We start from the raw sequence: 27589 nt of genomic DNA on the forward strand, positions 1-27589 counted from the left end.
CTGATTGGTACGGAAACTTTCACGAAGGATGTAGGAACTCGCATATCTTTTTGCATATTAGTGCTCAAAGGTTTTCGATAGGACCGAAATACATATAAACGTCCGCAGGAAGAAGGTTTATATTCTGAGATATTATATTTTAAAATGTGTTTCAGTAGGAAAAATGTTTTACTAAAAAACTGAAAAACGTTACGTTTGAACATTCATTGTACAAACAATTTTTTTTGGTTTATTTTCTGTTATGTTTTTCCTACGACTATTTTCACTTCTTCATTCTATTTTCCACTTCCCCCGCTCTTCCTCGATCGCCTCATGCTGGTGAGAACTTAATGGACGATTGAGTGTTGTGAAACAGTTGAAAATTTATTTGCTTACAGCGTGTTTTATTTCGTCCTTTCAGCACCATGCATCCAACCACCGAGCGCATCGTGTCCGAAGTTTACTTGTTCCTTTTCGTGTATGTTTTTTTTTAAGTTTGACGATAGAGTAATTTATTACTGTGACGCTTCTCCACACACAGTTGTAAATGCACTTTTCACAGCGCTGAAACAGCAATCGAATAAATCCCCAAGGTTGGGATTCTGACTATCCATGGGGGGTTGGGAGGGAAAACGAAAGAAGTCTAACGGATGTGTACACAACATCGCACATACACACATATATACTGCCGGAAGTAGACGGGACGTTTCGGGAAAAAGTTTCCACAGTGAATAACTGTTTGTGCCGGGGTGAAATGAGCTTTCGGAAGTTTTGTTTGTTCCGTTTATTCAGCCAGTGGTTTTATATAGCGGAAAAGTAAAATAAGTTCTATATTTACAAACAGGGTATAATATAGGTAAATAAACACTAAATCAACAAAACACTTAAACTCAAAATCGGATAAAAAGTATTCAAAAACTTGATTAACCTGTCGATAAACTGGTTTGTAAGACTTTGTATTTTTCAAACAAGGATTTCCCAATAAACCTTGCCCTTGAAAATTTCATAATCTTTCTGTTAGAATGAGATTTTCCGCCGCTGAGCACCTTTCCGACCACGTGGAAAGCGGACGCTCAGTGTTTGTTTACTTCATCGCAAATATGTTCGTGCCACGTGCTTCTTCGGGTCGTAGAACTTCGTGTCACTCTTTCGGCAGCCACTCGCGTAGCCTGTCGACCGTTCGGTTTCCGAAGCGTTTCCAGCTGAACAAAGACGAGTTTTCCGGTGTCGCTGTTGGCCACACACTGTGGCTAACGGCTTGTTTTCGCTGCACGACGAGGCGCCTCCATCAGTTGACTGTTAATGGCCGGTTGATGAGGGTCGCCTCGCAACGGAGGCTTTGAGTGAAGAAGAATTAATAGCTTAGCTGGATAGTTGCTATAAGGGGTCTAAAAACACACGTGACCATTAAATAGACCTATTAATCGTAATAGCTTACATTTCTAAAAAAGTTGTTTGTAACCCTATAACAATCGTGGAGTGTTATCTTTTACAATTAAAAATAGTGTTGGCAAACATGTGAGGATAAATAGTTTTTGGGCAGTTAATTAAACCACAGTGTAAATCATGTGTACCAACCACTAAGTGTGTTTAATTATCGCATACATTAATTGTGCAATGTAGTGACTTCAACACTGAAATGATAATAGTAAATATAAATTGTCTCTTTATCAACCACAAATAATCGTATTTAATACGATACCTATATCATTAACTGCCCAAGGCGGTAAGTGTATCCCATTTTGTTCCACTTGTGTGACAAAAGTGTTAGAGTGAAAAAGAGATTAGATTGGTGAATGTTACAGAATATTGTAGACCTCGTGTATACCGTATTTAATTCGAAGTTACTGTATAGTGAAGTTTTTTTGACACGCGTGGAACTAGTTTTTAATCATCAGAGATGCAGTTTTGCTTCGGATGGATCATGGATGTACGAATTTCATTACTACTGACAGTGATCGTTATGATCGGTAAGTTTAATCGAGACTGGCAGAAATTATGGATAAGCGATCGACGTTGATAGAATATCTCTATTTGAACCACTCTATTTGATCCTATTTATTTTGTTTTTTTAACCTGTATTATTTCACGTTCAAGATTGTTTATGACAATACTGGCCACAGAGCTTTTCCGCGGAGTGAGTCTCCCAAATCCCATTTTGTTATATTGAGAAAATGAAACGAATCAATAACTTAATCTTACAGTTTTGAATTTGAAATATGATGGTTTGAAACTAAGCCCTTTTCATTTAATATTTGCTCACTAATTTCATTACAACAATTGCTTCCGATCCAAAATTGATCGCGCATAATGGACGATGTTTCCGTCGATAGTTGTCAAGCAGAAATATTTCTCCCTTCCAAGGCTCAAACATTACTTTCCTCCGCTGACGCTAGCGACAAACGTGAGAAATCACCAAATACCGAACCGATTGCCGCTATATATTCCCAATTACTTAGTGGCAAGATGTCTCTCGCCCACGATACAACTATCGCACCCCGGTAAAGGGTGCTTCAGTTCACTCTGTTTTCCCACCGGCAGGGGGGAGGGATACGGAGACGGATATCATAACTTTCCTCAACCAACGTTGGCGTGATGCTGCCGTCCGTCGGACCGACCCATCCGGACCGCTGGTGGATCGTTGAAGCATGTTTCAGTAAGTGAGATACGGTCGACTTGTGGTCGAACAATGATGATCCGTGCAAATCGTTTTCTCAGCAAGAGAGGGTGGGTAAACACGGGACGATGTGGTGGAAGTAATAATAACGACAAAACGAAATAATCTTGATGAACTCGTTCGCAAGCCACTAAGCCCTCCTCGCACCTCCGCCATATTTCACTCGCATCGTTGGACGTTCCACCAGAGCGCTGTGGATAATCCGGCACCGACTTCCCCGAACAACAATGTTATACCAGCTATCCTTCGTTCAGCTTAGTCGACATCCGGGTTTTGCCTGGACAGTTCCTTCCGACGGCGCACGGCTAGTGCGCTCGAGTGGCGTGAGGCATGAGAATGTTATTTCATTCGCCGTACCCTCTTTATCATAATCTAAGGATCTATCCGTCGTTTTCTCTCCACTCACCCTATCGCCCATCTCCCCAAACACGCCTCACCTTCCCTGACGCCGGAGCAATTACATGGGAGAAAGGTTTACGTAAGGTGCATCATTCTTTTACCCTACGTCATGACGGTGCGGGTTCCCAAACCGAGTGTATTCCGGCAGATTCGCTTACTCATCCGGCCTCGAGAGGAGCCGGAGCATAATCCCATACCATACCCTATGCCACCGACCCGTCTGTTGTCCGCGGTGCTCACATTTTTCCACGTCTGGCCTGCGAAGGGAAATTCCCAGCCGAACATGCTGGGCCACTTTCGCAAATTCCACTCTCGGGCGGCCACTAAAAGCCGAGTCACTTCACGAGCGTTTATCGTTCGGTGGAGACGCACCAGGACCTGTTTCGCTTCCAGGGGCTTCCGGATTGAGGCATGCCATTACGCTCTTGGGAGACTTGTGGCGCGGAATTTGTCAGTGGCCGCGGCGTGCGGCACCGAGTAGCACTCGTCGAGACTCCGGTTGGCTTATTACAAACGACAGCGAACCAAGAAGTGATGGTAAAATAAAAGTCAGCAGAAAGAAAGGCGAGTGGAGTGAAGAAAAAAGGCATGGCTTTTGCTTTTTTCTTATCTCTTTTTTTTGTCCACGACGATGGTGGTGGTTGACTTGTCTGGACGTCGATGTTGATGCAATTCCTTGCGCTCGTAGACACACGTGCATACTGTTTCGCTTGACGCAGAGACGCCAAGGAACCGTGGGAAACTGTAGGAGGCGCACAAACTCGAGAGACTGGTAATTTTTACAGTTTCTTTCGAGACGGCGATTCTCGAGACAAATCGTGATGTCATCTTGTGTAACTTCCTCGGTGCCCATTCCAGTAGTCACTCTACTACTGCTTTATTCCTTGTTCCTGTTTCTTCACATTTAAGTGAATTCTTCTTGACAAATCCAAACCGATGACGGATGAAGTCCCACTTTCTTTTCCCTTACATTATCTGGCATTTTCACCCTCTGCGAACGCTATCGATTATGCGAAGCTGTAGTCAGTTACGCTCAATCTGTTTACGCGATAACGAACGGAGATTCACGGGAACGTACACAGATTGTTTCGCGACATATTGCAGATGGCGGTTCGGAAGAAAAGTTTAACCAAACTTCTTTAGTTTTGTGTAACTTCCATCGGTAAGTTGTGCGGATAATGTGTCTGCCAGACAGCGAGAGGGAGTTTAACCTTGTAACATGTGGATGGAAAATAGTTTGATAACATTGACAGGTTTTTATTGGTTCATCGACTTACTTTCTTGTGTCTCTTACTTTCTTGTGCCAATGTGTGGTATACTCGTGAGTGCTGACGTATTAATTTTAATGGCAATAGCTGATCACGTTTTTTTATTTTACGATTGCAAAACAGTTAGTTATACAGGTATTTATGCTCACTGTAAATTTTAATTATCAAGCTAAACGTTTTAAATCTAAAATATGTCATAACTTCGATTCTTTGAGAATCACGAAACATTCCATCGAATTAGTAATTCGTTCAAAAAAGGTTGACAATGAAATGTTTTCCAATCATGACACCTTCCAAGTACTCGAATACGAAGTGAAACGAGAGACATAATCAACAGCTAACATTGCCGTTGACATCTGCAATCATACATGGTGCTATAAATAATGATTTCTTGATATTGAAAATTCATCAACCATCCATTTCTTATGCCATCGTGCCAGCCTCGCTCACGATACGCTCGGAAAGCAATGCTTCGGCGTTTGAATAGGCCCAATAATTGGTACCGGTTCTGATTGGCCCTCGAAAGGGAAGTTTCGAAGCAGTTGCCTTGCAATCAAAATTTAATGGTTCGATGTGTCCTTTTCTATGCTTCTTTTAACATCGTCTAATTCTAATACCACTTTCGCTCGGGTCCTCGAGTTCCCGGATGGTACCGTCGGTATCGGATTTTCGATTTCTTTTGCATTAGGAATGCTTCCAAAGGAAAGGAATTCATCGACAGATGAGGATGGCCAGTGGAGGTGCTGAAATTGAAAAATAAAATAATAAATTGTGAACCCATCGGACGGAGAGCGTAACTGAGTGGACGGGTGGATAGGGAGAGGCGTTGAAAACTTAAGCCATCCTGACGGCATCCATAGATCATTCCGAAGCCCTGCCGAAAACAGACAGCGGCCGGTTCTAAGGACTCACCAAAACACGCTATTGGGAAAATGGAATCGGAGAAGATGAACAACCGATTCGCGGAAAATCCGTACGAACCGGAAAACTTTCTCGGGTAATACTACTTGGTTTGTTGAACGGCAGTCCGAAGCAGAGCGAGTCGGGGGGGAGGAAAAAGAATATCAGACTTCGACAAGCTTTCCACTTCGAAGCGATGGATCAGAGGAATGCCGATGGGTTTACGGAACCGGAAGATTCAATGCGAGACAAGGTGAGGGAAGATATTTTGCATAATTAAATGATTGAGTATGTTTATGATGATCGAAATTGACGAGGGTACGGGTAGGATATTTTCTTCCACTTTTTATTCTATTTGACTGCTTGCTTGGAATGTTCAAAGTCATTAGATGTTGATGCGAATGTTTGCAAACGGAATAGGCCGCTCCAGCGTTTTTCTATTCTTTTGCGCCATGATTGATGGAGTGCCATTGATCATTTCCACCATCGGTAATGAAAGAAGTGATTTGCAAGAGAGATTCCGTGCCATTTAAATCATGTTGCATGAGATGTTTTGTAATTAAATTCGACGGAAGTTTTTTTTATTTGATTAAGTATAATAATTGACAATGGCGAAACTTATGTGTTTATAATGTAAAAACAACCTTTTTTTTTGTAGATTTTTGATTTACTCTTTAGCAGTTGCCAAAGGCTTGCAAAGTTAAATGCAAACTTGACTACAAAGCATTCAAATGCGCTGCTCACCGCAAGAGCTCTTGTGGTTGGTTCGACACTAATTACTTTTCCCACATCAAGATTGATTTCATCAGGAGGTTTGAATTATTTGCGCTGTGCAAATTATCACTCTGTAAACATAAATCGTTGACCGCAGGGCCCTTGGGTTTCCTCGACCACAACCCACTACTCCTCGTCCCGCTTTATTTATATCGATGAAATCAAGGTGGTTGGCGCGTGAGATAAACAAGATGAAAGGTTATGGCTATTCCGGCTTTGGCATGAACCCACGAAGTCAATCGAGCGTGGAAAAAACGTAGACATTCCTGATCAATAGGTCACAGGTCGCTTTTGTGTGAATGTGTATGGGCGTGTTGTACCTTGCGGGCGTCGCTAAGGCGCAGGCGAAAACAAACACCCTGCCTTAGTGGGGATGGAAATCTGACCACCGAAAGTGAGTTAGTCGGAGATAACTACCAGACACTGATTCTTATCAATCTGGCCACAATTCTACATCCCCCCCCCCCCCCCCCCCCAAACTTCCCCGCAGAAGGAGCATTCAAATAAATTTGTATTTACCTACCGACTCCCGCTCAAGGCACGAAGGCGCCACTGTTTCCGTCGCGGTTTCCTATTTCTATTTCCGCTTCCACTTCGACAATGTTCCTTTCCGGCAGCGTTCCTTACCGACCGATGCGCAGCACCCATCAGGTTCGCAAACGGAAAAGCGATGTGGGAATGTGCCGTACGCTAAGCACAACTGCAGAAAAAGTGGTCGAAAGAAAAGCAAACCTATGCTTTCGATTGCGAAGTGAAGATGTTAACTGAAATCGTGCAAGGAAAGCAAACGTACAGATGCTTTGTGTGTGTGATTGCGGTGTGAAAGAAATAGTAACTCAATTTATGTTTATTGAAGTGTTTACGAGGGATTTTCCGAGGGTGAGAATGTGCTTCTGGCTTGTTCGTTTTTTTGTCGTTGGTGGAGTTATTCGTTCCTTTCATTTTATTTAGTGAGCATTCGAAGGGTCTATTGCGAGGGAGAATTAATGCCTCTTCTTTTCTTTTGTGCTGAGACCGTAGCCAATCGGAATTAGTTGAGCATTGATGCTTAATCTAATCATATAATTTTGCAGGATCGATATGAGTTAATAAAAGACGAAAAGTGTTACTAAAAGAAAGAGTTGTAGTGAAAAAAGAAATGATTAATTATGAACAAAAACATTTTTAATCAAGTGCTGTTCTCGCGTTCATGCTGCGTTGCGATTTTCTTATTGTTGCTCAAGATAATTCCAGTTGGCATCAAGTTTGGCTCGTTGTGCAATAACTTTCTCGTTTTGATGGACCGAAATGAGGAAAAAAAGAGTAACAAACCATGGCACGGGCAAAACCATATTGCAAAGTGTTTATATTTCAATTTTGAAAATTTCCTTTCCACCATTGTTTTTTGATGCATTCCGCGCGCAACGAACTGGCGCGATTTCCTTGCAGCAAACATTTTTCATCTCCTCCTCTAGCATCTGCTATCTGGGGCAACAATTGGGCTGGATGCACTTGCTCCGGAAGTGGCCCCATTTCTGGTGGTGGATGCAAAAGATAGCGTGAGACAGCGTTGGTATTCCCTTTCCAGCAGCACAGGGCGGAACGAATTTCCAACAAAAACCGTTCGAAAGCGGCCAACGGTGCATGAGTAGAAGAAAGTTGCAAACCGTTCGGGTACGTGAAGTGGATGCTGTAGCAGCCGTTTTGGCTTGACTCGTTTTTCACTTAGCTGGTGCACTTTTTCATGGTGCTTCGATTTGTGTTTAAATTCAATTACATCCCAGTTAAAACCTCTTGCGCCCGAAGGCTTTCGCTTAATGGTTGTGCAAGCTTCTCGCAAACAGCAGATGCACCGGATCTACAGCTAGCGATTGTGGTAATGCATTTGATGCATGAAGGGGGTCGGGTTTGTAATGAGCATTTTCTAAACAAGTATAATTATTTTGATATAGTGAACTTTAGATATAATGAAAAGAATAAACACTAAACCCGAGAAGGAAAAATTGATAAAATGGAAAATCGAAACAAACATACTGTAAAAATATTTAGAAGAAAAATTGTTACTGTTTTAAAACAGTTCTGAATTAAAAGAACAACATGGTTGACAGCAAAAATATAGTAAATAAGCACAGGTTACCCATTTAAAACTTTAAAATGTTCTTCCGACAACACGTCTGAAGTTTTTCCCACTTGCAGTGGGAATTGGTCACGTGCAATTTTCTCTCGGTAGCCAAAAAGATGTTACAAGCCCCTGCCTGTATCCCAAAGCTATTCGACCGTGGCAAAGCAGCCTTGCCACGAGCATGCCCATGGTGGACGGGGAAGCTCGTTTCAAGAGGAATTGCAGTACCCGTTCACAGTTTGCAAAACAGATTCCCATCCCCAAAGACGGTTGTTCCTAATGGAAAGAAAACTGACGATAAATAACTGGCCCAAGGGCTCGGCGCGCAGTGGCGGGCGGTTTGGTTACTTTTGTTCCGTGGTACTTCCGAGTCGAACCCAGCCTGGCGTCTCGGACAGCGAGCGCATCGAGGTGAATTCCTTACAATGGGCATCTTCGGAATGCAGTTTGCGCAAGCCGCCTTTGGAAATGAGGATGGCAGCGGGATGGGAGTACGCCGGCCAAACGCTGGAGAATGTAGTCTTTTGGCTCACATTTTCTTTATTTCATCCAGCGCCTTGCAAGGGGAGGGAAAACCTGCTTGAGGTTTTGTCTTTCGGTCGGGAGGGTCGTGTGGAGAAAAATCTAATTTAAATTAATTTAAATTCGCTTCAGTTCCGAGTCGTAGCGACTTTCAGGCACTCGGTGGCTCCCGAACCTTTCGGGTCAGCTATCGAGCCGCCCAGTAGCTCAACCGGAATGCAGCTGCATGCAGCAGTTAGTCTAAAGTGGAGAAATTAACGTGCGAACGCTGCTCGCTCGGGTGGACTCCCCTTTCCCAATCGTAACTGCACTTTAAAATCATTTGAAGCGGTCGAAAGGGAGGAAAGGAACGAGAGTGGAACCGAGGAGGGCCGATTCCCAATGAAGGGTTTCCTTTTTGGTTCCTCGCAGGACATTCGTTTCGTCGGCACAAAGCACAAACTGTAGCTTAAGCGCAATGCAGTGATGAGGAAAATTTATCTCTTGACCATAAAACGCTCGATTTTCGGTAGTCAAAGCGATGGTGCGGCCATTTCTCTCCCCAGCCCAGCGTCTACTAGACAAATCCTGCTTCTTTTGACCGTCGGACTGCTGCGTCTTCGAAGACGTGCCTAGTTTACTGCCTTCCGAAAGGCGCGACGGTGTTTAAGTCTGTCGTTCGGACCGTCGGTCACATCATCTTATGGAAATCGATGAGTTAAAGTGAATCATAAAACAACGGCGTCAAGTTAGTACTACTGTCATTTCACCGTTTGGAGATTGATGTTTCTCGCCTTATGTTATGTAGGCTAGGTGGTAAAAGAAAAAATTATGTCTGTAGTCTTATGACGGGAGAAATAAAATAAAACCAATCATAAATATTCGTATAGATTGTTGATGAGTTAAGCCAACGAAAATGATTTCAAATTAATTTTCTTTCGTCCAGACCAAATTTTGAAACAGGCATAATGAAAAGGTACAATCAAGGTGTATCATTTTTCCTTCGTAGCACCGTGTAATTTTCTTCTTTCAATTTATTTCCACCCATTTCATCGCTCCTAGTTTTCCGCCTCTGGTTTAAATTCGTATTCTAATACAGGGATTTTCAGATGATATCATAACAGTAGCAGCATTTATTCCAACTGCAGCACATGATATTCCAACTGTGTCAGTTGAATTTATAACGCAATCATGTTTATTATAACTGTGTCAGTTGAAATCAGAATCGTAGCAGTTGATATTATAATCCTCCTGGTACAGCAGCTTGAGCGAAGTACGCAACTGGTGAGTGTAAACGTATATCGCACGAATGACAGCCCACGGTTGATCTACATAGCAGGTGAGTTCATAACGAATGAAGCTCTTCGATTTCATTGGAAAGAAACTGCTCACAAAAATAAGTCAAAAAATGACATGCAGTCCACAAGAAAATTAATCAGCACTGCTTGTTTAAAAATTCTTTTCGTTTTCTAATGAAATTAAAGCGATTCATGCGAGATGAATTCACCAGCTTTGTAAATTACCTTTGGCGTTTCGTTCATGCGATATACGTTTATGCTTGTTAGTTACGTAAATCGCTCGACCTGCCATACCAACTTTATAATATCAACTGCTACGATTCTAATTTCAACTGACACAGTTATAATAAACATGATTGCGTTATGAAATCAACTGGTACTGTTGGAATATCATGTGCTGCAGTTAGAATAAATACTGCTACTGTTATGATATCAACTGAAAAACCCTGTATGACCCACCCGGAAACAGCATTCAATACTGCCTAAAACCCGACGGTTCTAAGAAGGAAAAAGAAAATCAAACTGCTACCAAGCGTTAAACCGTAGCATAATTGTAAAAACGTTACGGCGAAACCGTTTTCGTGCGCTGATTAATGTTCAGTTCGGAGAAGGAAAGGTGGAAGATGGAAACAATTTATGTATTTTTTCGAACGCGTTTCGCTCACCTTTGCCAAGGGTAATGAGGGCTGGTTCTAGAAGGTCCTTGAGGTGGCGATGGGTGGTAGAAAACAGGGGCCATGCCAGGCTCGATGGAGCATGTCGTCGTCGTCGTCGAGCCGGATTGGCGATGCTGGATTTCGATTCGCACATAAACGAACCAATTTCGTTGGCCCTTTTGAACTTCATTAAACTTCGGCTGCGGTCGATGTTGGCTCGTTTTTCGGCAAACTGCACGCCAGCCCGGGCAGTACGTATGCCTTCAACCATGCACACCATTAATATCGAAACACAAACACACACATATACGAGCAAGCACACCGAGGGAATGCATGACGATTCGATTCAGCTTTCCTTCCCTGATGTATGCTTATCAATTTCTCATCTTAATAGACTTTCCCGCTTGCTTGCTGGCTCGCTCCCAGGATCGGGCCGGTAAAGTCTGCCCGGAAAATCCGTCGTCGTAGGTAAACCGCTAAAAGAACGATCACTTCCGTGGAAAGCAGCTGCCGGTGGGGGAAACCAGTGCACGGCAGCAGCAACACAAAATTCACTTTCGATAAACTTAAACGGTACGCTGTCGGGCTGAACCAAAACCGTTTTCTTTATTGGTTTCCATTCGCCAGTGGGTCCCGGTCCGCTCTGATCCGGTTTGGCGTGTTGTCGACGTATTCGGTGCACGTATGACGGTTTCTTTTTGTTGAATTTCGGTCGTGTTGTGCCAGCAAAAATTTCACCAGACTTTGCTCCCTTTTCCCTGCACGGCAAATTCTGTGAGCTCGAAGGACGGGATCGGGAAGGGAAGTTGTTTTATGTCGGCACTGTATCACTTTGTTGTTCTCGTTCAGCTCGGTTGTACTTTGTGTTTTATTTGCAGAAGAATTTGTGTAGCTGTAGTTGAGGGAAGTAGTGCTTTCCACCCCCCGCTTCCGAAGGAGAAATGGAAACGATTCGAACGATTCATTGATGCATTTTACAACCGTACGGAAGCTTGCAAATATATGACATTTTGAAGGGTTTCTTTTTTTTCCTGCTTTGTGTGTGCGTATGTGCACTGTTATTACTTTGCGGTTCGGGGAGTTTTCTGATTGGAACGTTTTTTGATGGTAGATCCATTTGCAGCCGGGCTTTTGTGGCGTTCCGGTGAAGCTTTTCGTTTCTGCAAAGAAATGTTCTTTTATAATCGTTCACTGAAAGATTTTTCCATTGACTGTGAAATAGTGTGGCAGAGTAAAAAGAGTTGAAGCTAACTTTAATAAACATGCTAGTCATACAGAATCTCAAGTACTTTTACTGCATATTAATCCAACATTCCAAACCCGAAATCTCTCCCATAGTGACACAAAAATAATCAAGCGCAGGCCAAACAAACATCATACCATATTCATCGTCACCGTAGTTCGCGCTGATCGGATGGCAAATATTTATCATCGGTAAGAAAAATCGGCATCGTGGGAAATGAGCTTCACCTTGTGAGTGCCCTGTCTGGTGGTTTACTGCCAGAACAGAATCTGAAAGCCGCAAAAAACATGTCGGAACGTTCGATCGTGGAGTGATGGAATGTAATCATCGAATCGTCCAATTTTGTGGGACGGTTTTTTTTCTACTTGACTACCATGAATATCCACATGATGGTGATCAGCGCGGGGAAAAACTGCGAAAACATGTGCCCCTGTAAGGGAGACGAATGTTACTGCAATTGGAAAATTTGTTTTGCTGAATTTTAAACGTGACGAAAGCATATGATGGAGTGTCTCACTGAAACATGAACTAGCTTTTTTTCCGCTGCTAGAATGAATTTGTCAGTATGCATGATTAAATGTTTTGTGTCGGGCTTGGATGTATGGTTAACACGATTTAAAATTGAGTTTTTTTCTCTAGAAAGTTTAATAAACTCTGCAATACATTCCATTGAGGTATTTTAGAAAAGTTAAAAAAGGTAAATGCATTCTAGTACACAAATGTTTAAATCGTGTAACTAAGGGAACATGAAGTCTGATGAAAATATGCGCAACGTAAAAGTTTTCGTCAAACATCATGTTCTTATCCTTTGCCTCCTCTCTTAGAAAGCACAAAAGTTTACCTAGTTCACCTCACTGAGGATCGTATCGTTTTCATCAGAACAGATTGTTGATGAAGTTAGCATCGAGTAAACTTCAACTCAAACACTGCAGTTCAGACCGAGCGAGAAAATGGAAAGTGAAAGTTGAGGTCGGGCGTAGGATGCACATGCAAGTGCACATGTGAGGGCGGTAATTGTATTGGCTGCTTTCCTATTAGCTTTGGTAGTTGGAGAGTTAAAAGACGACTTAAAAAGGGAAGACAATCTTGAAGTCGTTTTCCATTTTGAGAGATGGAGAAGATTTAGGTGGGGAGAAAAACACTGTATTTTTTTAAAATAAAGACGTAAAGCTAAACGTTTGGTTTAGCTGTTGGACTCTCGTTTATTCAATTATATACTGAAGATTGCATAATGAAATGTGTGTTTTTTGGATACATTTAGCTTTCAGCATGACTGTATAATTGGTTAATAAGCTAGTAGTGCGGATTCGGATTGCACAAAATATCAATTATGATCTTTAAAAGTATGTTTCTTTTGATTCTTTAAAACACAGAGACATAACCTCCACATTATTAAAAGCAACGTTTAGTAGAAGATTATGTTTATCCCCCTACTAGATCGTTTCCGAACCCTCAGGATAGGGTTGTCCAACAAGCCCTCAATGTTTGATGATGGAAAATGTGATCAAATCAGAACGATTATTTTAAGCCCACAGTTTCTCATTTTCCAACTAGCCCTCCGGGATACACCGCTGCTTGCTTGCTGATCAAGGTTTAAGAAAAGTTCATTAGACTCGGCTCCCGAACAGGCAACGCCACTGGCTACAACAGAAGAGAGTTTTTCAAACATTCTTTGAAGTTTCCCACAGCTTCCCTGTGCGGGACGGAAAGTGGACGGAAGTGAAAGGATCTTTGAATTTTTCAATCAGCAAACCTCAAACATAGTTATGGAGCGTTTGAGACCGCACTTTTCATCCGGGAGGGGAAGGGGAGGGAGCATAGCAGAGCATTAATCTAATTTATCGACAGTGGCTTCCGAAGGTCCGTGCGTGAAGTCGGGGATAAGCTTTTCATGTGGTTCCGGCTTGGAACTCTTACTCGGTCCCCTTCCACCATGCCCAAGTATGTTCCAGTCGGTGCGTCGTCGCCATCATTTTCGTACCTGTTCCGGTATGGTCGATTCCCGGGAGGTAGAGACTTTCCGCCCGAAACCAGTCCCGAAGCCAGTTGAGTAGTTTATTGCATCCAAGTACCGGCCGGGCGGTAGCGCACGTGAACATGACCGCTCAGAAATATGATTGATATCTACTGCTAGAAAAAGGTATTTTATGCTTCGGTATGCTCGATACTCTGAGCTTAGTTTTCTGGTGCTTCGAGAAGAAAACCTGTGTTTACCTCTTTCAACGTTCGCCTGCTCCGGAGCGCTTTCCATGCTGCAACAAACAACAAAATGGCCCGGTAATCGATAAACTTAAAAACCATTTATCAACATTGACTGCTAATATCCTGTCAGTAACCGTAGCGAAATAACAAATTGAATTCAACTCATGATCGAGCTGGCTTCCGTTTTGCCGTTGGCCGAGTGGTAAAAGATTATCAATAAAAAACACGAACCCTGGTCCAAAAACGAACCGTGAAAGGGAGGGGGACATTGCAGACAAATAAAAAGACCCTATACGCCCTGAAACTCAAAGTCGGACATAAAACAAATGGGGGTACTGTTCGCTTTTATTTTTTACCCCAATCGTAAATCAATTGGCTGCTCCGTTGCGTCCGTTGGGGACGCAACTTCATCGCACCACGCTCCGTATGTTGCAAGAAAACCACAAAAGTTTACCGGAATGGAAAACCGAAACGCGCGATTAGATGCCGGGGAACTACACACCACCCCGATAGCGTCTTGGGTCATATTTTTCGAGGGATTTTCATGCGCTTGTAGTTGTTGTGTGTGGAGCAGAATCGTCGGCAAAGATGAGGGGGGAAGGGGGAGGAGGGGGGGCAGGATTGTGTTTTATATGCGTCCTGTTGAGTCCTTCGAGATTTCGGCGAGAATATGAGGATAAAAACAATAATCTGTCATATTGTGCCGGGGTGAGAAGAACACTGGAGATAGATAGGAAATGGAAGGGGGAAGGTAAGATCCGTTTGGAACGAAAACCAGTGAATTTGTATGTGCTTGCGTCGTTCAAGGTAAGGAAAAGTTTTGGGGCAATAAATATCCTATTTTGCTGACCCTTTTTCCTGTAGGGCAAATTTGTGTTTCTTTTTGGATTAGCCAATAAACAATGAAAGTTGACTTATTTCTTTAGAAAAGGCTAAATTCCGGATAAAGCTTAAAGTAATTTCTTTTAATAAACTTGTGTTTCGATCTTATACTTTAGTACTATTTTATTTATAACATTTACAACTGAATTTATCTTGCTCTTCCATCCTATAAAAATTTCAAGACTGTAAAGCTAAGATTTATCATCTTAATATGATCATCTTGTTGTTGGGATTTTATCAAAATCTACAAAGAGTGTTGTTACAAAAATTTAAGTTGATAATATTTCTGTAACGTTATCTTTCAAATAATCTTACAAGATATGCAACATCAAGCACATGTCATGGCTAAGAAAAGAAATTTCTAATACTAATTCTAATTATCTCGAGTAGCAAACGTTCATTCTCTTACTAGAAATCGCCGGTAACAATATTTAAGAAGCTTCGTTCCATTAGCTACGCGTAGAAACAAAAGACAAAGTCGTACATTTCATTTGGAAATGATCCAGAAACGGGGATTCTCGTACGTCCGTTCGGGCAGCGCTAGTGCGCCCCGGCTAGTTTTCCCGATGGCTTGCTCCGAAAATTACTCCGAACTGCCTATAAATCTTGACGAAAAACACATAAATTATCGCGATAAACGGATCTCCGGGCCGCTCGAAGGCCAACGGGGGTTAGCAGCTTAAGAGTTGATACGATTCATTTCGGTGATTTGCATGTCGGACGAGTGGAACAGCGGGACGGGAAGCGGACCGGAAGGGAGGCGCAGAAACACGAAGAATCCCACCCCGGGCTAGCAGCTGATACCTATTTTATATTGAGTTCATCCATTAATTTAACGAAGCTCGATCTCAATCTGCTCGTCTACGGCCGGCGCAATCGTGCACAAGGAGTATGATAAACTTCGCCGAAAGTCAGCTCCTCGTTCGTTGGCTCCGGATGAATTGTCTTAAGAAAGTTGTAGGGCAAAGGAGTTGAAGAAGACAATCAGAATGTGACTCAAACTTTTTACACTTGACTATTTTTTGCTACTAAGAATGGCACAAAAAAAACTCAAGCACTTCTGCTTCGTACACCGAAACTTCTCTAACGGAGCGTAAGGATAATGGCTTTTTAAGCTCATAGTTAAGGTTCACAGTTTTATCCTGCCTTGCCATTCCCGGTTTTGCGTTGGCTCAAGTCGACGACACAATTCCGTGTTAACTTTCCCCACCTTCCCGTCCAAAAACCTTTGCCCTCCCTGGGTAGCCTTTTTCGAAAGTGTTTTTAGTAAAAAGTAACATGAACAAAAAGAACCTCAAATCAGAGTGGGGAAATGTTTTCAGAATCGGAGAAAGAAAACAAAAAAAAAAGTTCCCAAACGTTCCCTTCGTGCGTTGGCAAAATAGTTCGAAGCGGTTTGGATAATGCTCCGTTAATGATCCAAAGTTTGTGTTTCGAAAAAAAGAAAACAAGGAGGGAAACGATGAGATAGAAAAAAAAATGCAAAACACCGTTGGAGAAGTGAGTGCTACTAACCGCTGAAGTGAAATCTAGCAGAACACTTTACCGGTGTCGGTGCTCGGATTTCCTTTCCCCCACAAGCCGCACGATGGAGGCCTCGGAATGTTTTCGGTTTTGGCATGCTTCTCGAATTTCCCCCGGGAGGTTTTCCATAGGCTGGTGCAATGGAGAAAGAGAGACAGAGGAAAAGAAGAGCCAGTGTATGTCAAATATGCTTTTCCCTTCGTATAATGAAGCAAGAAAAACAACGGCGGCTAAGTCGAACCGTGTGTTTGTCCCTTGTGGGGAGGGAATAATGGGAGGGAAATGATCCAAAAACTGTCCACTCCCAGCCCTGCTTGGAGGGAAGCAAGTCTCGGTTCCATAAAGACAGCCGTTTTATGACCGCTGTCGTTCACATATTTTATCAATTTGCCTTATGCCTCCAAACTTTATCCTCGCGAAAGACACTGCCGGCTCGGCTTGTGGCTTCCCTCCTCGAGAGCATCTCGAATCTCCCCTGAAAATCCATGATTCAGCTGCAGAAGTTAGTCCAACGAAGAAGCTTAAACAACAACATCAAACCCGCTAGATAGGGCTCTACAACAGGCGTGGAAATGGAGGAAAAAAGACCCCAAGCCGAAACACTTCGTGACCGTGCACGTAAAAGAAATGTGTTTTCCCCTCACGGAGACAAACAATTGCCGGATTGCCGGGTTAGCGTTCCATTTCCCACTGTCGACATAGGGCACATTCCAACACGGTATGGCACCGATTATTGTCATGTGCTGCACGGGATTTATGCTCGAACGGATCGAGTACCGGTAGGGCATTGCTTCCTGCGATCCCTTCAATCCGTACCCGCGTAAGCAACACGTGGCGCAGCTGGTGGAAAGTGAGCGCAATTTTCGCAACCCCCATTTGCCAGCCCTTCCCGAGGGCTTTCTTCCTAATTGGCGCCATTTTTCTATCGTAGAGCATTCCTTTCATCCAAAGGAGGTGGGAAAGAATATTTCCATTCCACTTCACCGTTCTTGCCTACTGTTGACGTAGTTGACACGGCAATGTTATTGCCCTGTCGATGGCGTCATCGTTTTTCTTTTGCCTTTTCGAACCCTTTCGGGGCACATTTCGATTCCGACAAACGGTTATGAGTTGAGACGAGTCGAGTGTGGGATGGGAACAAATAAAGCCCTGCGTCGAACGGTTTGAACCGGGGTGAGACTATCCTTTCCGGTAGTTTATCCTTCCGGGGTTTGCGTTTGCAACAAATCCTCACTTTAGCTTCACTCTCTTTGATGGCATCGAGTTTCTTTTTGCTTCGGTCGTTTTAGTAGCGGTTTTAAAACCTTCCTCCATTGTTGTGTTCGTGTGCAACTGATGTAAACGTTGGTGCTTGAAAGGGTGTACGAAAAAACAACACTTAGACCACCCATTTACTGCAAACAGGGGCAGCTACAAACAAGTAGCCGATTGTAGTAGTCGATTAAAAACAGACATTCGCCATCGAAATGGGCGTAACAGTAAAATTTAATTACTTTCCAGCGATGTAATTACACTTCAAATGGTAAAGAAAAAACTTGAACCACCACAAACAGGGTTCCATTTCCCCATCCTCTGCGTTTACTTGTTCGCTGCACACTCTTGGTCACTTCTTTACGCCGAAAGTCGTTTGTGTTAAATTTACGAAAACAGTTTGGTACACGAACGTGAAATTTTGACAACCAACAATTAGAAGGAAAAAAGTTAAAACACTGGATTAGGAGGAACTCTCCCTTTTTCACTTAAACACAAGGAAAACCCAAATTTAACCGATTTGCCTAACGAGCGGTTGGTGAGTTTACGTGTCGACTTGGCGCCAAAAATGTTTTAATTTTACTCCAGCTTCGATTTGGTTGTTTAGATCGATTGCAGAAAGATCGGTTGTATATTCACATATATGTGAGCTACATCATACCTGTGAACTTTGTTATTTATTAAGTTTTTACTGGCATCATTCAATATTATTATTTTCAGCTCGTGAAGTTTGTGCATTGAAAATCTGAAGGCATTCAAAAGAACTTGGCATTCTCTTCGCTTGATCTTTAGTTAACAGAATTACATGAATCATGTTTGAATGTTTATTCATCTCTTCAAAGGAGTTTTAAAAAGTTACTTATGCTTATTGAATGTGTTAAATAAAATATTTATTTGATTGCGTCACATCTTTTAAAGCTTAAATATGTCAAACCTACACCAGATTAGATTTGCTTGAATGATTTATCCTTTATTGGATCATTTTGCCAAGCTGCGTCGGTACATCCAACGACTCAAGTTGTCCTATTTTTATCGCCACTTTTCCACTCCTTTTACCGGTCGATTATTGACTCCATCAGCGATGGCGGCTACGTTCTGCTGGAGTTATAGTGGGTGTTAGATATCAATGATCCATGCCGCTCCCCGCACACCCACCTTCTCTTCAGGAACTTCACATCCGATGTTCGCTGGCTCACAACTCTCCTCTCTTTCTCCATCGTTCACAGATCTCGTCATCACGCTGAAGGACGTGCGCGTCAGTGTTCCGGTCGCCATCAAGCGGGGCGATAATGCAAATTTAATCTGCCATTACGACATGGAGGGCGACGAGCTGTACTCGGTCAAGTGGTACAAGGGCAAGCGGGAGTTTTACCGCTACACGCCGAAGGAAATCCCCGCACTCAAATCGTTCGTAGCGACCGGCTTCGCGGTGGAGGTAAGCGTGAGAAGCGCCGTTTCATCCAACCTTTTGCCGGCGAGAAAAGCCCTCCTAAAGGGCACAAGAGGTTCGTTTCGGAAGTTGCTCGACGTCAGCAGAAAAGCGTAACCGAAACCGACCGCCGAGCAATCGGGGTTTTCCATCGCCTTCAACATGGTTCTCCGGTGGATCGTAACGGTGCGCCTCGGTATGGCAATCGTGATGCCAGGATTGATGGCTGCACGGTAGAAATCCGCTTCCGGAAATGCAGGCGCAGAGCGAGAGTTGCGATGCGACTCTAATCGGGAAACTTCTGTCGAAGAGGGAAAACAAAAATAAAATTAAAAGGACCGCTCCGACGAGGAGAACTGTTCGCAATTTTGTAACTTTGCAGATCGGCTCGGATCATAATTATCATTTCTTTGTTCTTGGGATGGCAGCGGGAGTTTTCCGCGAGCCGCTTTGTGCCAGATCGTTCCAGATGAGCACTGATTAATGGCGCTGAATCGGTGCACGGCTTCAGTGACGTAAAGTGAACCTCAATTAGTGGCAGTTGAAGGCAAAATTTAGGACTTTCAGGAAGGCAGGGTTCAACAATGATCTTTTTGTTGCACACTAATGATGGCCATACGTTTGCAATATTCGACTGTTAGCGTAAGAAAAGTTCGAAAAACTGTTGATTGTGCCTCCCGGGAGTAATTCGATTGCAAAATGCATATGAGATGGATTATACAATTATCCAACGAATCGTAATATAGTAGATATTCAAGGAAACACCACACGAGAGTGAAGTACATCTAATTAATGCAGAAAATAAGAAGTTAATAGAAAAATAAGGTTTAGCTGAAACTGAAGTTGTGTAAATATAATATTCTTTTGTAGAATATAAAGTATAATAGTCCCTAACTGACAAATAATGTAAAATATTCAGATTGAAAGTTAAACCATGAACAATCTTCAATTTAATTAATGCAACTTAATGAAGCATGCATAGAAAAGCGCGAGTAAGTAATTGGAACAACATAACCTCTTTCCACCTGATGTATTCGTTCTCGCAGCAACCTCTATCGAACGGCAGCCATTTGACGTTGATGGGCTTGGAGTCGTCAGCTACCGGAAAGTACAGCTGCGAGGTTTCAGCCGACCTGCCTTCGTTCGACACGATGATCGTCTCCAGCGAGATGGAGGTGGTCGGTAAGTACGGCATTGTGTGGCCTGATTTTGGCCGATCGTTTGTCAGACACTTTGGCGAGGAAAACTTTCTCGTGACACACGGGGACGTGGGAAAACAGTTGCATACTTATAAAGTTCGGGATATTTGACGCCACTTTTCCTGTGTTCTTGTTCTTCCTTCTCGCCACGATTCCAGACGTGCCAGTAACCAAGCCGCTAATTACGGGCATCAAGCAGTTCTATCGGATAGGTGATGTGGTGGAGGGTAACTGCACGTCCTACAACTCGAAGCCGGCTGCCAATCTCACCTGGCTACTGGATGACAAAAAGGTAGGTTTTCCCAGCGCTACAGACATTGTGGGCAGAACATCGGTTCCGGTGAGATGATAGCAAGGATTTTCCATAAACTTTGAGGGGCCACATTTGAGACGCACCGTTGAAACTAACTGCCGTACAGAGCAATACGCTCACACACGCACACATACGCCTCGCGGCAAGAAATTCAATCAACATGGGAAATCGTTTTATGTATTTAATTAAAACTTTAATCCTGAGGAATATCAATCTTCCACCGCTCGACAAATCCCTGTCATCGCTCTCGGCTGGTGCGAGCTGTTGGGAATGATGGAACATCCGCCCTTCCGGTGGTAGCAGGAAACTCTCGGGATGAGGAAGAAGTGCCCCTACGCTTTTCCTAGCTTTCTTTGAGCATCGTGCGAGTTTGAGCCCGCCTCAGCAGTAATGGTAACTCGTAATTCCGGCAGCATTACGAATCCAAATCTCCCGTAAGCTACCGTTGCTCAGTTTGTATTTTATTTACACCATAAACTTGTCAGTCCTGCTACATGTTGTTCTATGGCTCCCGGAGCAATGCCGGAGTGACATCCGAGTTCGGTTCCCCTGGGAAGAAACAGAAACACCACCAGTTCCGATTTCCTCTCTGTGAGTCTGTGGTCCGAGTTTGTTGAGGTTTGTTTACACCGCACCGGATTGAGTGCCTTTCGTTTGGGCGTATGTTGTTGGGATCTTGGATAAAGCTGTCCACTTGAACGGTATCCGCAAGGATGCGATACGCTTCCCTTCAAACCCTCGCCGTCCCGGAGGTACTCTTCCTTTTAAGTAGACTTGAGCTAGTTACGATGAGGATTTTCCTTTGCTAAAAGGCCAGCCATAGCCCGTTTGTGGGAAATCTGAGGAGAGATTTATCACTCGCAATGGGACGGACGGAAGGGCTTTAGAGTGGGTGATTGGGTTGGTCTGCAGAGGATCACTCACTCACAAAGCGCTTTATTTTGTGATCGAAAGTTTTATGGATGAGAAATTTAAGATGCATTTTAATCTGCGTTGCATCTTCGGCCGGATGAATAATGAACCGAGTGAATATTGTAAATGAAGAATGAATTGAAAAAATTTAGAATGTGCGGCCATTTCTTACCCTTAATTCCTTTACTTCGTTTCACTAATTTCAGATCAATGGCTCACAAATCCTGCAGTATCCACCCTACAAGGACGTTCGGAGCAGCCTCGACACATCGACGCTCGGGTTGGCCTTCCCACTTTCACACCACTTTCTGGGTCGTAGCAAACTCAAAGTAAGTACATCGAAAAGCTTAAATTCTTGCAACATGATTTTGTTAAAGAAACGACAGCAAAACAAGGGTAAATAGAATTAACGCCCGTTGGTGCGAGCATTATTTGCTTCCATAATGTTGTTCCGTTCGTTTGCACAAACATCCACCATCGGTTCGTTCGTTTGATCTGGCAGCGTGGGGGATACATTTTCCAACACAAAAACAAAACCGTTTCTTCGGTACATTTTCCTCCCAGAGGCAAACAACATCGTCATTTTTCCGCCACTTTACCGTCCGGTTCGGAAAAGCAAACAGAAAAATAAGAACAGAAAGCGTTGCTTCCCAGAAATAAATAAATATGACAGATTCGAAATAGCCGCTGTGATATTTTTCACTTTCATCTCTCCGGCGGGATGTCTCTTCATTCTTTCCTCCCTCATCGCCTCGTTACCCCGTTGATCTGAGAGTTAAAAGAATCGCTCGCTTCAACAAGCAGCCACTTTCATCTGACGGCACGCGACACATAAACGGTACATTTATCGTGCATTTATCGCGTGTCGTCGCGAAGAAAACGGGAATGATGTTTCCTTTTCCGTTAACTTCCAGTCACGGAGGAAAAATAAGGGAATCGATGTGGTCCACAAGCTTGAAGGGAAAACTTCCTCTTCGCCTGCTGCAGCACGTCGATTGATCAAAGTAGCTCTTTCGGAGGATTCGTTTTTCCCAGGAATCGTAGAAAATCGTATTTGCACCGGATCGATGATGCGTGTCATTGATTAGCCCAAAAGCATAGCTCAGTTCGTTAGTGGCCTACTACAACCGACGACAAACTTCCTTCTCCCATCGTCGGCTCCACCAACCCGGGGTGGAAAAAGTCTCATTGATTTTTGTTTTATTCTTCCTTTCCAGTTCAGCTGCGTGGCGAAGATTCACGACGTGTACGAGCAGCGGGTGGATCGGTGGATTGAGGACGAGCGACCCAAACTTCTGGCCGCCTCCGCCTCACCGGTTGGGCTGAATCCGGTCAACTACGTGCACTCGATCTACGACCAATCGTCGGCCTCGTCCTCCTACCACCACCACGACGGCAGTGACTTTGACAATCAGAACAGCGACGCCTACATGACGCACATACAAGGTAAGCATGGGAAGTGTCAGGTGTAAAGTTATCGATCTTTTTGTAAACCATTAAAAACATTTTAATATTTAAGCATAGAAGGCAGATGATTTTAAGTTAAGTTAATTATATCTTAAAAATGGGCTCTAATGTTTAAAGATTCACCAACTGGAAACAATTTAGTATTCCAGAGGTAGGTCGTAGATCATTCGGGCTACAATTTTCTTTCGGAAAATGCGTCCACTCATGCGCAAAATGCTGCCTGATTGGACAAGTTCGGTTAGTCAGACACAAAATGGTGCTTGACTAAGGCTAGGGTGCGTTTTCCGGGTGGTTTTAAAACGTTATTGTAATGTCGAATAACAAAAACCTGGCCCGTAACCCAAAAACTGGTAACGGAAAACCCCACTCCCCAGTACATCCGGTCCCCCACCCTTGTGATTCGCCGTCGTTCTAACGTTCCCTGCACGCGGCCAAATTCAATTAGTCTGCAGAATGGCATACTCATCACGGGCCTCGCATGCAGATGAGCGCAACTGGGTCGAGATCCTGGAGCTAAAATGAACCGAACTTCCTTACGCTTCCGAAAGCGTCATTCCGATTACAGGGCAACGATGCTCTCGTATTGGCCGCGCGCTCCTTTTTCGCATCACGGCCGTCGGTCGATGGTGGCTTCGAGGGTTCGAAAAACGACGACCAACCGAGCAAGTCGCTTGCAAGCGGGAGTTGACGAAAAGAAAATGTTATTACGTGACCGAACGACCTAAACTCGGGTGCAATTTTCTTCCGGCAACAGATCATCGAACACGATTATCGGGGGAAGTTCCAGCTACGTTTCTTGTTTTTTCGTTCGTTTCTTTTCCGGTTATTGGCAACGGGAACAGTCGAGATCCAGTTTGCATACCAAGTTGCGCCTCGGCAGGAGAGCGATGATTGCAGCTGCTGCATTTCCGATGGCCGATGCGATATCGTTGCACTTTTCGCCGAAGCTTACATTCAAACCGTTCAGGAAGGATTTGAGGTGACATTTTTTCATCCCGATATGGTTTCGACTCTTGATAGCGTGGGAAAACAAACGCAGTAAAGTTGTTATGCTTACCTCCACCATTGAAAACATCGATTCCGCTGAGCCTAGAAAAACAGATTCTATTGCCAGATTTTTTTAAACATCTTTGAAGAATTTTGCATCCATAGTGAAAGAGTAGTGTTTAAAATTGTTTTTCAAATTGAAAAGAAAACTTTGAGATGATTGATAATGACCCAAAATATACTCTTAACCTATTTACAAATCTTGGCATAAGTAGCTTTACTAGTTTTTAAAACAATGTTATGGTGTAATGTTAAGTTTGTTAAATGCAGTACATTTCAATTGAAAATGGAATAATGTTATTTTCCTGTTTGTGTGAGAGGGTTGTGGAAAATTGAAAATATGTTTTTTACTTTCGATCATTTTACTTATTCCATTGCGTTTCGAATATTTGATCTGAAAGGTGCCCGTGCTGCAATTGATCAATGCTGTATCATGCACCAAACCAATCACGGTTAAGTACGTCCGTGAACGCTTATTAATTGCATCACCATGTAAACAACCTACGGAGAAAGAGCTGGAAATCGATCAATAATATCATCACCATCTGGAGTAATGGTGCCCTCCCATCCCATCCCGAAGCTCGATGGTTCGTTCGTTCGATGGTGCGAACATGAACATTGAGTGAGTGATACGAGGAAACATAAACGCTGCCAACATTAGTTCAATAGTGCACGGTAGGGGCAGTTTTAAAACATCCCCGGTTGGTACTAAGTACGGCACGGATGCAGCATACATTCAACCTATTTTTCACAGGACTTTCCATCCCCTATTCCCAACCGGTCCCGGCTGGCCGATGAAATCAGGCGGAAACGTTGCCGAGACGCTGACCAGCCTGCCTATGTCGAGCCGTGGCACTGGACAAGGGCTTCATTTGCATATTCATTTTAAAAGGCGGCGTGAGGAGGGTCAGTTTTTCTAGCGTTTTTTCAGATTTTTTCAGCTTTTCACCCGAGCGTTGCGTCTTTCCTCTTCCCGTGCGCAAAGGCGCTGTTCGCATGTCATTCATCGTGTTTCTGCCGGAAAAGTTAGCCTTTCATGGACCGAACATGAAAGGTTGGCATGTCAACAGCTCACAGTGCAAGCTCTCACGCACACACTCACATTACCACACGCGTTCACTACCGGAATGAGCTCTGGGCTATTGGGGAAAAAAGTGTGCTCGGCCCGGGAAACTAGCCGGGGTATATAATTTTTTATTTTCATAAATGAAACCGAACCGCTCCGGCAAACGTTTGACCTACTGGGCGTAATGATTTTCATATTGGCTTGCGCTGACTTTTTTGTCCACACTTTTCCCATTTCATTCCACCGTCATTTCAATAATGTCGATGAATATGAAACGGCGAATTGGTGAACATGTTGTCCAGTTTCCTAACATTTCGTATCGGTAGACGGTTTACGCTGAAGCTCTATGAAAAATGATATGAAAACCCGATGCCGACGTAAAATCGGATAAAACGATCCTTAAATAGAAATAGCACAGTATTCTTTCACTGTTGAAAATTGATTACTTAAATAAGTTGCAATAAATGTAACCATGTATGAATTGAAAGAGAAATATAAAAACACGAAAAATGGTTAATTTGTATGTACCAACTGAAAGTATCGTCATCAGTACAAGTTAAAGTGACATTGTGTATGTCCAAGAGGAGAGCGATAAATTTTTATATTCGAGTGTTTCTTTTATGTGGGAATTTAGCCGGAATATCATTGCCCTTAGCTTAACTACTTACTCATTAATCATTCCTCTGATCGGATGATATTCATTTTCCATTTCTTTCTTCTCTGCTTTCGATGTGACCGTTCTAACGATTCTCTCCTCTATTGTCCCTCTTTACCCCGTTTGTATCCACCCAGGAGACATGTCATCTTCAGCATCGAGTCCAGCTCGGGCGGGAATAATCTCTCAATCGGACGGTGGACACACGGCGGTGGCGGCGACGGCAGCAGTCGTTATGCAAATAGTGCTCTCGATCCTGTCGACACTGGCCTTCGCCGTCATTTCCGGAGGAGTTCTGGACGGCAATGGCCGTGGTTTGCCGCCGGCCGTCGTCGTCGCTTCCTCAACATGCGGTTCTCTCCAGTCAAGCGACAGCGCGAACGAGCGCGTTGAAGGCAGCATCCTGGCCATCTGAATTCTGTGTCGGTGTGTCAACAGTCAACCAGTGTCGTCTAAACTAACCAGGGAGTCAATGGAAGCGAACCGGTTTCGGGGGTGCGCGTTGTGAGTGCTTTCAAGTGCCGGGTTTTTAGTTGTCTGGGGCTTTTTTTTATTTCTTTACCATCCGAACAGTTCTAGTGGTACCTAACCCGGAAGCAAAGAGTCCTTTATGGACCGTGGAGTGAAGTTAAGGAGTGGGGGAGAAAAATGTTTGAAAACGTTGGCCCAAATCGTAAACCACCCGAAAGGTCCCGTTTTAAACGGTGTGAGAGAAAGAAACCATCAACATAGTGAAACACAGAAAAGAGCAACAAGAAGAGAAATATACGAGAGATCATGAGGAGACGAAGGTGAAGTCTTTTACGCGATGTAAATATGGCTCGTTGCATGTTCTGCTCCAAATTGCCATGAAGCTAGCACCAAGAAGACACTGAAATCAAGAAATGAAAGAAAACTAGCACTAGCAAGGAAAAAATCCCCAATTCTCGGACGACTAGCTTAAGTTTATAGCAATAAACAAACATTGGTTCTCGGATTTGCAGATGGGAGGAAAAGCCCCTGAAGCGGGCAAACAAATAAACAAAATGAAAAGGAAAATGGCGACAAGTTTCCCATGGTGAGAAAACAAGAAAATCATGTAAAAAGAACCCCAACACATACACACATTGCACTTCACCGGGAGTGATGACCCTTTTTGTGTGGTTCCGAACAAATAATAACACTCGCTCTCCCCCGGACTGGTTTATTATTTTATTTCGCTCACAAACACACAAGTCTCCCGCCGCGTGATACGGAGTGAATAAATGTTTTCACATGTGAACCTCACTAGAGGACACCGACAAGCGTAAGGATGATATATTTTGTTCTTGAAAGGGTTTTTTTTTCGCCCTTTTTGTGCAGTGAGGGATGTGGAAAAAATTACTTTTGTAAGCTTGCGAACGCGGAGAAACATGCGGTGGGATTGCAATCAAACACCAGATAATAAGAGAGTAAGAGATGTTTTTTTTTCTTCTTTTGTGGAAAAGCCGTTAACCACTCTCGCTGTCATTGGCAATCTACGCCGAATCCAGCGATGCTTTTGCTGAAGTGATCTAGCAGGCGACATAATTTCCAACCTACGGCGGTCGGTCCTGGCGACAAGTTGATGAGTTGATGAAGAAAAAACGCCGCATGCACATCGTACGCTCATACCAATTTCCATAGACGACAAGATGGCGCGAAAAAAGCGCTCGCGTGATGAATGGTGTGTAAATATGGTGAATGGAAAGCATTGTGTATACCTAGCGGGGAAGTGGATCGGGCGCGCGGATTGAAGCTGAAGCGATACGGAGGGAGATAAGGATGAAAAGGTTTACAGGACACATATTGAGAGGTTTTCCGGCGGGTTCAGACACCTCAAGTGTGC

The 27589-nt window shown here is 43.5% G+C and overlaps 1 protein-coding gene across 1 annotated transcript; it reads left to right on the forward strand.

Moving 5' to 3' along the window:
* The first annotated feature begins 1879 nt into the window (after nt 1-1879).
* Nucleotides 1880-26158, forward strand: LOC131264038 (uncharacterized). Its single transcript, XM_058266328.1, has 7 exons — nt 1880-1949; nt 18882-19090; nt 20131-20266; nt 20442-20575; nt 21715-21837; nt 22726-22954; nt 25881-26158. The coding sequence occupies exons 1-7, from the start codon at nt 1880-1882 to the stop codon at nt 26156-26158; spliced, it is 1179 nt and encodes a 392-aa protein (XP_058122311.1).
* The last annotated feature ends 1431 nt before the right edge of the window (nt 26159-27589 follow it).

This window comes from Anopheles coustani, chromosome 2, assembly GCF_943734705.1.
Source record: "Anopheles coustani chromosome 2, idAnoCousDA_361_x.2, whole genome shotgun sequence".
Taxonomy (NCBI): domain Eukaryota; kingdom Metazoa; phylum Arthropoda; class Insecta; order Diptera; family Culicidae; genus Anopheles; species Anopheles coustani.

Excerpts from the sequence above, each read along its gene's own strand:
- LOC131264038 (XM_058266328.1), top strand. The coding sequence starts at position 1,880 with ATGCAGTTTTGCTTCGGATGGATCATGGATGTACGAATTTCATTACTA. Across the intron at positions 20,267-20,441 it reads CAGCGAGATGGAGGTGGTCG|ACGTGCCAGTAACCAAGCCG; the intron begins GTAAGTACGGCA and ends CCACGATTCCAG. Across the intron at positions 22,955-25,880 it reads CTACATGACGCACATACAAG|GAGACATGTCATCTTCAGCA; the intron begins GTAAGCATGGGA and ends GTATCCACCCAG.